Source organism: Scyliorhinus canicula, chromosome 2, assembly GCF_902713615.1.
Source record: "Scyliorhinus canicula chromosome 2, sScyCan1.1, whole genome shotgun sequence".
Classification (NCBI taxonomy): Eukaryota; Metazoa; Chordata; class Chondrichthyes; order Carcharhiniformes; family Scyliorhinidae; genus Scyliorhinus; species Scyliorhinus canicula.
In genome coordinates this window covers 289,371,401-289,383,647 of record NC_052147.1, presented here as the reverse complement: position 1 = coordinate 289,383,647, position 12,247 = coordinate 289,371,401, and the positions used below count along the sequence as shown (strand labels likewise).

The following is a 12,247-nucleotide window of genomic DNA, read 5'->3' as shown; positions in this document are numbered from 1 at the left end:
CAGATGACACGAAGGTCGGTGGAGTTGTGGATAGTGCTGAAGGATGTTATAGGATACAGAGGGACATAGATAAGCTGCAGAGCTGGGCTGAGAGGTGGCAGATGGAGTTTAATGCAGAAAAGTGTGAGGTGGTTCACTTTGGAAGGAGTAACAGGAATGCAGAGTACTGGGCTAATGGCAAGATTCTTGGTAGTGTAGATGAACAGAGAGATCTCGGCATCCAGGTACATAAATCCCTGAAAGTTGCCACCCAGGTTAATAGGGCTGTTAAGAAGGCATAGGTGGGTTGGGGGGGGGTTGTTCTGCTGACGGGGGAGGGACTTGAAATAGGCACTGGAAAGGAGGTCGAGGGTGGAGGCAGCCAGAGGGCGGGCCAGGAATGGCGCGACGCACGGGCCAGGGGCCGGCCCGAGAAAGGCTATGGCTGACCGGCGGGGTGGGGATGTGCCCCCCGACCAGGCTGATCACCTGGAACGTCAAGGGACTGAATGGGCCAGTTAAGAGGGCGCGGGTGTTCGCGCACTTGTGGGCCCTGAGGGCGGACGTAATTATGTTGCAGGAGACACATCTGAAAGTGTCTGACCAGACCAGGCTAAGGAAGGGCTGGATTAGCCAGGTCTTCCACTCGGACTTGGACTCGAAGTCCAGAGGGGTGGCAATCATGATCAACAAGCGCGTGCAATTTGAGGCAGAGGGCATATCCGCAGACAGGGAGGGCAGATACCTGATGGTACGGGGCAGACTGGAGGGGAGAAGAGTGGTGCTGGTGAATATATATGCCCCGAACTGGGATGATGTGGACTTCATTAAAAGAGTGCTGGGGAAGATCCCGGACCTGGATTCTCGCAGGCTAATAATGGGAGGGGACTTTAACATGGTCCTTGACCCGACTTTGGATCGGTCGTGTCCCAGAACGGGTAGACTCTCAGCAATGGCAAGGGAGCTGAAGGGTTTATGGAGCAAATGGGGGCAGTGGACCCCTGGAGAGATAGACAGCCAACAGGAAGGGGCTACTCGTTTTACTCGCACGTCCATAAAGTATATTCCAGGATAGATTTCTTTGTACTAAGCAGGGACTGTATGTGGGAGGTAAAGAACACGGAATATTCAGCAATTACCATTTCAGACCATGCCCCGCATTGGGTGGACCTGCAGTTCGGGGGAGCGAGCTATCAACGCCCGCAATGGAGGCTAGATGTGGGACTGCTGTCGGAGGAGGGGATCTGCGAGAGGCTTCAGAGATGTATGCAAAATTACCTGTAGGTGAATGACACGGGGGAGGTCTCAGCGGTGACCCTGTGGGAGGTGCTAAAGGCAGTAGTGCGGGGGGAGCTGATTTAAATTGGGGCCCACAGAGCCAAGGCAGACAGGGCAGAGATGGATAGATTGGTCAGGGAAATGGGTTGGATAGATGAAGAGCACGCGGAGTCCCCGGGGGAGGGTTTACTCAGGGAGAGGCAGAGACTACAGGCGGAACTGGGGGCACTATCCACGAGCAGGGCCGTGGAACAGCTTAGGAAGGCGAGGGGAGTGGTGTACGAGCATGGGGAAAAGGCTAGCAGACTGTTAGCGCAGCAACTTTGATGGCAAATGTTCATCCTGGAGTTCAGTTACTAGTGGTGTACCGCAAGGATCTGTTTTGGGGCCACTGCTGTTTGTCATTTTTATAAATGACCTGGAAGAGGGTGTAGAAGGATGGGTTAGTAAATTTGCAGATGACACAAAGGTCGGTGGAGTTGTGGATAGTGCTGAAGGATGTTATAGGATACAAAGGGACATAGATAAGCTGCAGAGCTGGGCTGAGAGGTGGCAGATGGAGTTTAATGCGGAAAAGTGTGAGGTGGTTCACTTTGGAAGGAGTAACAGGAACGCAGAGTACTGGGCTAATGGCAAGATTCTTGGTAGTGTAGATGAACAGAGAGATCTCGACATCCAGGTACATAAATCCCTGAAAGTTGCCACCCAGGTTAATAGGGCTGTTAAGAAGGCATATGGTGTGCTAGCCTTTATAAGCAGGGGGATTGAGTTTCGGAACCACAAGGTCATGCTGCAGCTGTACATAACTCTGGTGCGGCCGCACCTGGAGTACTGCGTGCAGTTCTGGTCACCACATTATAGGGAGGATGTGGAAGCTTTGGAAAGGGTTCAGAGGAGATTACTAGGATGTTGCCTGGTATGGAGGGTAGGTCTTACGAGGAAAGGCTCAGGGAATTGAGGTTGTTTTCGTTAGAGAGGAGAAGGCTGAGAGGTGACTTAATAGAGACATATAAGATAGTCAGAGGGTTAGATAGGGTGGACAGTGAGAGTCTTTTTCCTCGGATGGTGATGACCAACACGAGGGGACATAGCTTTAAATTGAGGGGTGATAGATATAGGACAGATGTCAGAGGCAGTTTCTTTACTCAGAGAGTAGTAGGGGTGTGGAACGCCCTGCCTGCAACAGTAGTAGACTCGCCAACTTTAAGGGCATTTAAGTGGTCACTGGATAGACATATGGATGAAAATGGAATAGTGTTGGTCAGATAGGCTTCAGATGGTTTCACAGGTCGGCGCAACATCGATGGCCGAAGGGCCCGTACTGCGCTGTAGTGTTCTATGTTCTATGTTCTAACTCAGGAGGAGGGAGGCGGCCAGGGAAATAGGTAGAGTGAGAGACGGGGGGGGGGGGGGGCGCGCAAAGTGGAGGACCCGGCAGAATTGAATAAGGTATTCCGGGACTTCTATCGTAAGCTGTATACTTCGGAGCCGCTGGAAGAACCGGAGGGGATGAAAAGGTTTCTGGACGGGTTAACATTCCCAACAGTAGGTGGGGGGCGAGTGGAAGAGCTGGGGGCCCCGATTAGAGTAGAGGAGGTATTGGGGGGCTTTAAGGCCATGCAGTCGGGGAAGTCCCCGGGGCCGGATGGATACCCAGTAGAGTTTTATAGGAAGTTCTCTGAGCTGGTGGGCCCGGTCTTGGCGAGGGTTTTCAATGAGGCAAGGGACAGAGGGACCCTGCCGCCGACAATGTCACAAGCCACCATATCTCTGATATTGAAGCGGGGTAAAGACCCGGAGGTGTGCGGGTCCTACAGGCCAATCTCCCTGATTAATGTAGACGCCAAGCTCCTGGCAAAGGTACTGGCGGGTAGAATGGAGGACTGTGTACCGGAGGTGATTGGAGAGGATCAAACGGGGTTTGTGAAAGGTAGGCAGCTGGCGGCCAACCTGAGAAGATTACTTAATGTGATAATAATGCCCCCCGTGAGTAGGGAGGTGGAGGTAGTGGTGGCAATGGGCGCCGAGAAGGCCTTTGACCGGGTGGAGTGGGACTATCTATGGGAGGTGCTCGGACGGTTTGGGTTCGGGGAGGGATTGGTGGATTGGATCAAACTATTATATCAGGCCCCGAGGGCCAGCGTCAGGACCAACAGATAAGTGTCAGAGTATTTTAGGTTGCACCGAGGGACCAGACAGGGCTGCCCGCTCTCCCCGCTGCTGTTTGCGCTGGCCATAGAGCCGCCGGCGATTGCGCTGAGAGCCGCAGAGGGTTGGAAGGGGATGGTGAGGGGCGGGGTGGAACATAGGTTTCTCTTTATGCAGACGACCTGCTCCTGTATGTGTCGGACCCAGTGGCCGGGATGGGAACTATACTGGGAATGCTGAGGAAGTTCGGCCAGTTCTCAGGATACAAATTAAATACGGTCAAGAGTGAAATGTTTGTGGTCCAGGCAAGGGGCCAGGAGAACAGATTGAGAGGGCTACCATTTAGGCTGGTTGAGGAAAATTTCCGGTATTTGGGAATCCAGGTGGCACGAGACTGGGGCAGGCTGCATAAGTTAAATTTGGCCAGGGTGGTGGAGCAAATGAAGGGAGAGTTTCGGAGATGGGATGCACTCCCGCTGTCGCTGGCAGGGAGGGTGCAGACTGTAAAGATGACAATCCTCCCTCGATTTTTGATTATTTTTCAGTGCCTCCCGATCTTTATCCCACAGTCCTTCTTCAAAAGAGTTAACGGGCTGATCATGAGCTTTGTCTGGGCAGGAAAATCCCCGCGGGTGAAGAAGGCGATGTTGGAGAGGAACCGCAGAGGCCACATTGGATTTGGTTTTGGGTAATGAACCAGGCCAGGTGTTAGATCTGGAGGTAGGTGAGCACTTTGGAAACAGTGACCATAATTCGGTGACCTTTACGTTAGTGATGGAAAGGGATAAGTATACCCCGCAGGGCAAGAGTTATAGCTGGGGGAAGGGCAATTATGATGCCATTAGACATGACTTAGGATGTGTTGGTTGGAGAAGTAGGCTGCAAGGGTTGGGCACACTGGATATGTGGAACTTGTTCAAGGAACAGCTATTGCATGTTCTTGATAAGTACGTACCAGTCAGGCAGGGAGGAAGGGGTCGAGCGAGGGAACCGTGGTTTACCAAAGAAGTGGAATCTCTTGTTAAGAGGAAGAAGGAGGCCTATGTGAAGATGATGCATGAAGTTTCAGTTGGGGCGCTTGATAGTTACAAGGAAGCGAGGAAGGATCTAAAGAGAGAGCTGAGACGAGCAAGGAGGGGACATGAGAAGTCTTTGGCAGGTCGGATCAAGGAAAACCTAAAAGCTTTCTATAGGTATGTCAGGAATAAAAGAATGACTAGGGTAAGAGTAGGGCCAGTCAAGGACAGTGGTGGGAAGTTGTGTGTGGAGGCTGAGGAGATAAGCGAGATACTAAATGAATACTTTTCGTCAGTATTCACTCAAGAAAAAGATAATATTGTGGAGGAGAATGCTGAGACCCAGGCTATTAGAATAGATGGCATTGAGGTGCGTAGGGAAGAAGTGTTGGCAATTCTGGACAAGGTGAAAATAGATAAGTCCCCGGGGCCGGATGGGATTTATCCTAGGATTCTCTGGGAAGCCAGGGAAGAGATTGCTGAGCCTTTGGCTTTGATTTTTAGGTCATCATTGGCTACAGGAATAGTGCCAGAGGACTGGAGGATAGCAAATGTGGTCCCTTTGTTCAAGAAGGGGAGTAGAGATAACCCCGGTAACTATAGGCCGGTGAGCCTAACGTCTGTGGTGGGTAAGGTCTTGGAGAGGATTATAAAAGATACGATTTATAATCATCTAGATAGGAATAATATGATTAGGGATAGTCAGCATGGTTTTGAGAAGGGTAGGTCATGCCTCACAAACCTTATCGAGTTCTTTGAGAAGGTGACTGAACAGGTAGACGAGGGTAGAGCAGTTGATGTGGTGTATATGGATTTCAGTAAAGCGTTTGATAAGGTTCCCCACGGTCGGCTATTGCAGAAAATACGGAGGCTGGAGATTGAGGGTGATTTAGAGATGTGGATCAGAAATTGGCTAGTTGAAAGAAGACAGAGAGTGGTAGTTGATGGGAAATGTTCAGAATGGAGTTCAGTTACGAGTGGCGTACCACAAGGATCTGTTCTGGGGCCGTTGCTGTTTGTCATTTTTATAAATGACCTAGAGGAGGGCGCAGAAGGATGGGTGAGTAAATTTGCAGACGACACTGAAGTCGGTGGAGTTGTAGACAGTGCGGAAGGGATGTTGCAGGTTACAGAGGGACATAGATAAGCTGCAGAGCTGGGCTGAGAGGTGGCAAATGGAGTTTAATGTGGAGAAGTGTGAGGTGATTCACTTTGGAAAGAATAACAGGAATGCGGAATATTTGGCTAATGGTAAAATTCTTGGTAGTGTGGATGAGCAGAGGGATCTCGGTGTCCATGTACATAGATCCCTGAAAGTTGCCACACAGGTTGATAGGGTTGTGAAGAAGGCCTATGGTGTGTTGGCCTTTATTGGTAGAGGGATTGAGTTCCGGAGCCATGAGGTCATGTTGCAGTTGTACAAAACTCTAGTACGGCCGCATTTGGAGTATTGCGTACAGTTCTGGTCGCCTCATTATAGGAAGGACGTGGAAGCTTTGGAACGGGTGCAGAGGAGATTTACTAGGATGTTGCCTGGTATGGAGGGAAAATCTTATGAGGAAAGGCTGATGGACTTGAGGTTATTTTCGTTAGAGAGAAGAAGGTTAAGAGGTGACTTAATAGAGGCATACAAAATGATCAGAGGGTTAGATAGGGTGGACAGTGAGAGCCTTCTCCCGCGGATGGAGGTGGCTAGCACGAGGGGACATAGCCTTAAATTGAGGGGTAATAGATATAGGACAGAGGTCAGAGGTGGGTTTTTTACGCAAAGAGTGGTGAGGCCGTGGAATGCCCTACCTGCAACAGTAGTGAACTCGCCAACATTGAGGGCATTTAAAAGTTTATTGGATAAGCATATGGATGATAACGGCATAGTGTAGGTTAGATGGCCTTTAGTTTTTTTCCATGTCGGTGCAACATCGAGGGCCGAAGGGCCTGTACTGCGCTATATCGTTCTATGTTCTATGTCTATGTTCTAAGTCCAGACGGAGCAACTGGAGAGAGGGATAATCACAGGTTAAAGAGGTGTGAATTGTCTCAAGCCAGGACAGTTGGTAGGATTTCGCAAGCCCAGGCCAGATGGTGGGGGGGGGTGAATGTAATGCGACATGAATCCAAGGTCCCGGTTGAGGCCGTACCCATGTGTGTGGAACTTGGCTATAAGTTTCTACTCGGCGATTCTGCATTGTCGCCCGTCCTGAAGGAGAACACTTAGCCGAAGATCAGAGGCTGAATGCCCTTGACTGCTCAAGTCTTCCCCGACTGGAAGGGAACATTCCTGCTTTGCGATTGTCGGTGAAGTACTGGATGACAAAGGGTACTCTGTTGGTTGTGACCCGTGTTTGTCTTCTGAGGAGGTCGGTGCGGTTTTTTGCTGTGGCACGTTAGAACTGTCGATCGATGAGTGGAGCGCCATATCCCGTTCGTATGAGAGCATCTTTCAGCGTCTGTAGATGTCTCTACACTCCTCCTCGTTTGAGCAGATCCTGTGTATTCCCAGGGCTTGTCCATAGGGGATGGCGTCTTTAATGTGTTTAGGGTGGAAGCTGGAGAAGTGGAACATCGTGAGGTTATCCGTGAGCTTGTGGTAAAGCAAAGTGCTGAGGTGACCATGACTGTGATTCCATGATTGATGGAGATGATTGTGTCTCAGAAAGCAATCGATTCTGGAAAGTAGTCCATGGTGAGTCTGATGGTGGGATGGAACTTATAAGATCATCGACATGGGTACCACTATTTCTCCAGCTGGAGGAGATTAAGTTTGAATTGAGGGGTTCAGTGGAGAGCTTTGAGACACGGTGGAGACTGTTCACAACCAAGTTCAGGAATTGTTCGTCACTGGTGGGGTTGGGGCATTGAGTATAAAAATTGGCAAGTCATGCTGCAGCTGTATAGAACCTTCGTTTTATTTTTATTTGTTCATGGGATGTGGGCGCCGCTGGCTGGGCCAGCATTTATTGCCAATCCCTGAGGGTATTTAAGAGTCAGCCACATTGCTGTGGGTCTGGAGTCACATGTAGGCCAGACCAGGTAGGGAGGGCAGATTTCCTTCCCTGAAGGATATTAGTGACCAGATGGGTTTTTATGACAATTGGTTAACGGTCACTCTTTTTAGATTTTTAATTGATGATTTTTATCGAATTCAAATTTCACCATCTGCCGTAGAGGGATTTGAACCTGGGACCCCAGAGCATGATTCTGGGCCTCTGGGTTACCAGTCCAGCAACAATACCACTATGCCACTGTCTCCCCGTTAGGCCACACTTGGAATACAGTGTTCAATTCTGGGTGCCACACTACTAGAAGGATGTGGAGGCTTTGGAGAGGGTGCAGAAGAGATTTACCAGGATGTTGCCTGGTCCGAATGGTGTTAACTATGAGGAGAGGTTGGATAAAGTCAGTTTATTCACACTGGACTGGAACAACGAATAGAAGTCTACAGAATTATGAGGGACATGGACAGAGTGGATAGTCAAAAGTTTTCCCCAGGGTGGAAGGGTCAATTACTAGGAGGCATGGGCTTAAGGTGCAAGGGACAAAGTTTAGAGATGTGCGAGGGATGTTTTTTTCTCACAGAGGGTGCCTGGAACTGTCTGCTGGAGGTATGGAAGCAGGTACGAACGATAGTGACATTTAAGGGACGTCTTGACAAATATATGAATAGGATGCCGTGGGCAGCACGGTAGCATGGTGGTTAGCATAAATGCTTCACAGCTCCAGGGTCCCAGGTTCGATTCCCGGCTGGGTTACTGTCTGTGTGGAGTCTGCACGTCCTCCCCGTGTGTGCGTGGGTTTCCTCCGGGTGCTCCGGTTTCCTCCCACAATCCAAAGATGTGCGGGTTAGGTGGATTGGCCATGCTAAATTGCCCGTAGTGTCCTAAAAAGTAAGGCTAAGGGGGGGTTGTTGGGTTACGGGTATAGGGTGGATACGTGGGTTTGAGTAGGGTGATCTGCTCGGCACAATATCGAGGGCCGAAGGGCCTGTTCTGTGCTGTACTGTTCTATGTTCTATGATGCGAATAGAGGGATATGGATCCCAGAAGTGTAAAAGGTTTTAGGTTAGCCCGGCAGCATGGTCGGCGCAGGCTTGGAGGGCCGAAGGGCCTGTTCCTGTGCTGTACTTTTCTTTGTTCTTTGTTCATCCAAGTCATTTATATAAATTGTAAAATGTTGAGATCCCAGCACTATTTTCCCCAGCAGCGGAAAATAAAAGCTCATGGTGTAGGGGGTAATATATTGGCATGGACAAAAGATTGACTAGCTAATCGGAAATAGAGAGTAAGAGTAGGGCTAGGTCTTTTCTGGTTGGCAGGATGTGACGTATGATAAGCCGCAGGGATCAGTGCTGGGACCTCAACCTTTTACAATTTATATAAATGATTGGTTGAATGGATCAAAGCATTGATGCCAACGTTGCTGACGACAAAAAGACTGGTAGGAAAGTAAATTGTGAAGAGGACATAAGGAGGCCACAAAGGGATATAAATAGGTTAAATGAGTGGGCAAAAATCTGGCCAATGAAGTGAAATGTTCCATTTTGGGTAAAAGAGCAGATAGGAAGCATATCTAAATGGTGAGAGATTGCAAAACTCAGAGATTCAAAGGAATCTGAGTGTCCTAATGAATCACAGAAGGCAAATAATTAGGAAAGCTAATAGAATGTTATTGTTTATTGTGAGGAAAATTGATTACAAAAATAGGGAGGCTATTCTTCTATTGTACAGGGTATGGGTGTGACCACATTTGGGGTATTGGCGGTCTGATTCAAAAGGAAAGATGTAAATGCGTTAGGAGCAGTTCAGAGAAGGTTTATTAGATGAATACCTGGAATAGGTGGGTTGTCTTATGAGGAAATGTTGGGCAAATTAGACTTGTATTCACTGACGTTTAAATGTGTAAGAGCCAACTTGATTGAAACCTTTAAGATCCTGAGGGGTCTTGACGGGATGGATGTGGAGAGGATACTTCCTCTTCTGGGAGAGTCTAGAACTCTAGGTCACTGCGAAAAAAAAGGGATCACTCAATTAAGACAGAGATGAGGAGAATTTTTTTCTCCCAGTGAGTTGTGAATCTTTGGGGTCTTCTTCAAAAGCGTTGAAGCAGTCTTTGAATGTTTTAGGGCAGAGCTAGATAGATTGTTAATTAACAAGGGGGTGAAAGGTTTTTGAGGGTAAGCAGGAATGTATGGTTGAGGTTACAATCAGATCAGCCATTATCTTATTGAGTGGCTCGAGGGGCCGAATGGCCTTACTCCTGCTGCAATTTCAGATATTCAAAAAAGATTTCGAAAAAAAGTTTTGTTTTTGTTTTATAAATTTAGAGTACCCAATTCTGTTTTTTCCAATTAAGCGGCAATTTAGCGTGGTTAATCCACCTACTCTGCACATCTTTTTGGGTTGTGGGCGAGGGCGGTAGTGAGACCCATGCAGACACAGGGAGAATGTGCAAATCCCACACAGACAGTGACCCGGGGCCGGGATCGAATTTGGGTCCTTGGCACTGTGAAGCAGCAGTGCTAACCACTGTGCCACCGTGACACCCTTTGAACAAGACTCCAATGACTAAAATTATGTGCTTATTCCCACAGATACAAACTGGGCCGTGACCACAGAACCTCCAAGGAAAATAGTTTTAAAACTAATTTCAATTGTGAACTAAACCCCACTGCTGGCTCCTGTCCACCCGTCTACTTTCTCTATCCACTTTACCTTAGCTAGCTCACTCGTCTTTCTGAAAACCAACCTGGTGTTTTGATTGTTTGTACTCAAATTGTAGAATTTGAAATCTTATCATATTACGATCATTACTCCCAAGGTGCTCTCCTGCATTTAACTCACCCACAGCAGCACCATTCCCTTGTCAATTGATTCACATCCCACTGGAGAAGAAGCAGCAAGCACTGCACAAATCTCATTCCTTTTACTCCACTTAGTCCCACTCTGTACCAATTGACAAGTTGACAACTAAAATCTCCCAGAATAATTTCCTCCATATTCTTCTTTCTAATGTTTTTCTACATTTCCTCTTTTGATTTCTTCCCACAATTTAGAGGCCAATTACTGGAACATGACTTTTAAATTTTTGAGCAGCAACTTTGACAGTAATTTCTTCATTCACCCTCCATATCGCTTGTACCCCTCTTTAATCAGAACTTTCACTCCACCTCCATTCTGATATTTTCTGTCTCTCTCTTAACGAAATTAGATTTCTTATCAATTTTTTTCTTTTCATTTCACTATTGGTTGATTATTAACAGATTACAACTCCCAGCCTGTTCATTTTAAATATGTATTTATCTTGAAGCTTAACATTGCACATGTCCTCCCCTTGAGTGCTTCTGAAAACTAATTTGCCTGTGTTGTTCCCTCATTTCTTTGAAGTTAGCCATTTTCAAGTTGTGTAACAGACCCCGAATCTCTTGTTTAAAAGTCACATCCACTATGATTTAGAATTTATTTTACCTGGAACAGCCGCTGAAACTGAGGATTAGGAATTTTATTAACTTTGAAGAGATCCTCTATTCCTTCTCCATCGTCCACCACCAAATTCATAGAGTTGATCAGAGCGTCCACAGCTGATAACTGTTCCTCTGTGAGGCAAAAGAATGGGGAGATGAGGATAGATACAGTTTTCGTACAAGAAAGTGCAGTGAAAGCAGATTCAGTTACAACTTTCAAAAGTGAAGTGAATAATCACTTGAAAGGAAAACATTACAGGGCTCTGGGGAAAGATCAGGGGGTAGTAGGACACATTCAATAGCTCTTTCAAAGAGGAATGGAATCCTCCTGGGCTGTATGATTCCACCATTCATTCCATGATGAACCAACTTTCAGCTAAGATCCAATCCAATTAGACTGTGCCAAAGTTAACTCCCTCCATACATTAATAATAAGAATCTTTATTGTCACAAGTAGGCTTACATTAACACTGCAATGAAGTTACTGTGAACATCCCCAAGTCACCACACTCTGGTGCCTGTTCAGGTACATGGAGGGAGAATTCTAGAATTCCCAACCTATTGCATTTGTCACGATGCCCCTTAAAAGCCACTATCGTATCTGCTTCCACTACCTCCCCCTGCTGTGTGTTTCAGGCTCTGACCACCCTCTGTGTAAAAAACCTGCCTCCTCCATCTCCTTAAACTTTTGCCCCTAGGACCTTAAACTTATCCCTTCCACGCAATTGACTCTTCCAGGCTGGGAAAAAGCTTCTAACTATCCACTCTGTCCATGCCCCTTATCATCTTGTAGACGTCTATCAGCTCGTCCCACAACCTCCGTCATTCCAGTGAGAACAAATCAGGTTTTCCGACCTCTCGTCTTAGCTAATGCCCTCCATAGAACATACAGTGCAGGAGGCCATTCAGCCCATCGAGTCTGCACCGACCCACTTAATCCCTCACTTCCATCCTATCCCCCTAACCCAATAACCCCATCTGACCTTTTTTGTCACTAACGACAATTTAGCATGGCCAATCCACCTAACCTGCATGTCTTCTGACTGTGGGAGGAAACCGGAGCACCCGGAGGAAACCCAGGCACACACAGGGAGAACGTGCAGACTTTGCACAGTGACTCAGTGGGGTATCAAACCTGAGACCCTGGCGCTGTGAAGCCACAGTGCTATCTACTTGTGCTACCGTGCGTCCATACAAGGCAACATTCTGGCAAATCTCTTCTGCACCCTCTCTAAAGCCTCCACATCCTTCTGGTAGTGTGGCAACCAGAATTGAACACTATATTCCAACACTATATACCACTATATAAGGTTCTATACAGCTGCAACATGACTTGGCAATTGTTAAACTCAATGCCCCTTCTTGACTA

At 47.6% G+C, this 12,247-nt stretch overlaps 1 protein-coding gene across 1 annotated transcript in view; it reads right to left on the bottom strand.

The window, feature by feature from the left end:
- The window catches only part of xrcc5 (X-ray repair complementing defective repair in Chinese hamster cells 5), a 333,072-nt gene that overhangs the window by 104,640 nt on the left and 216,185 nt on the right, over positions 1–12,247 (bottom strand). Inside the window, exon 13 of the mRNA XM_038790233.1 lies at positions 10,883–11,010. Within this exon, the coding sequence (XP_038646161.1) occupies positions 10,883–11,010 (128 nt within the window). The remainder of the gene's footprint in view (positions 1–10,882; positions 11,011–12,247) is intronic.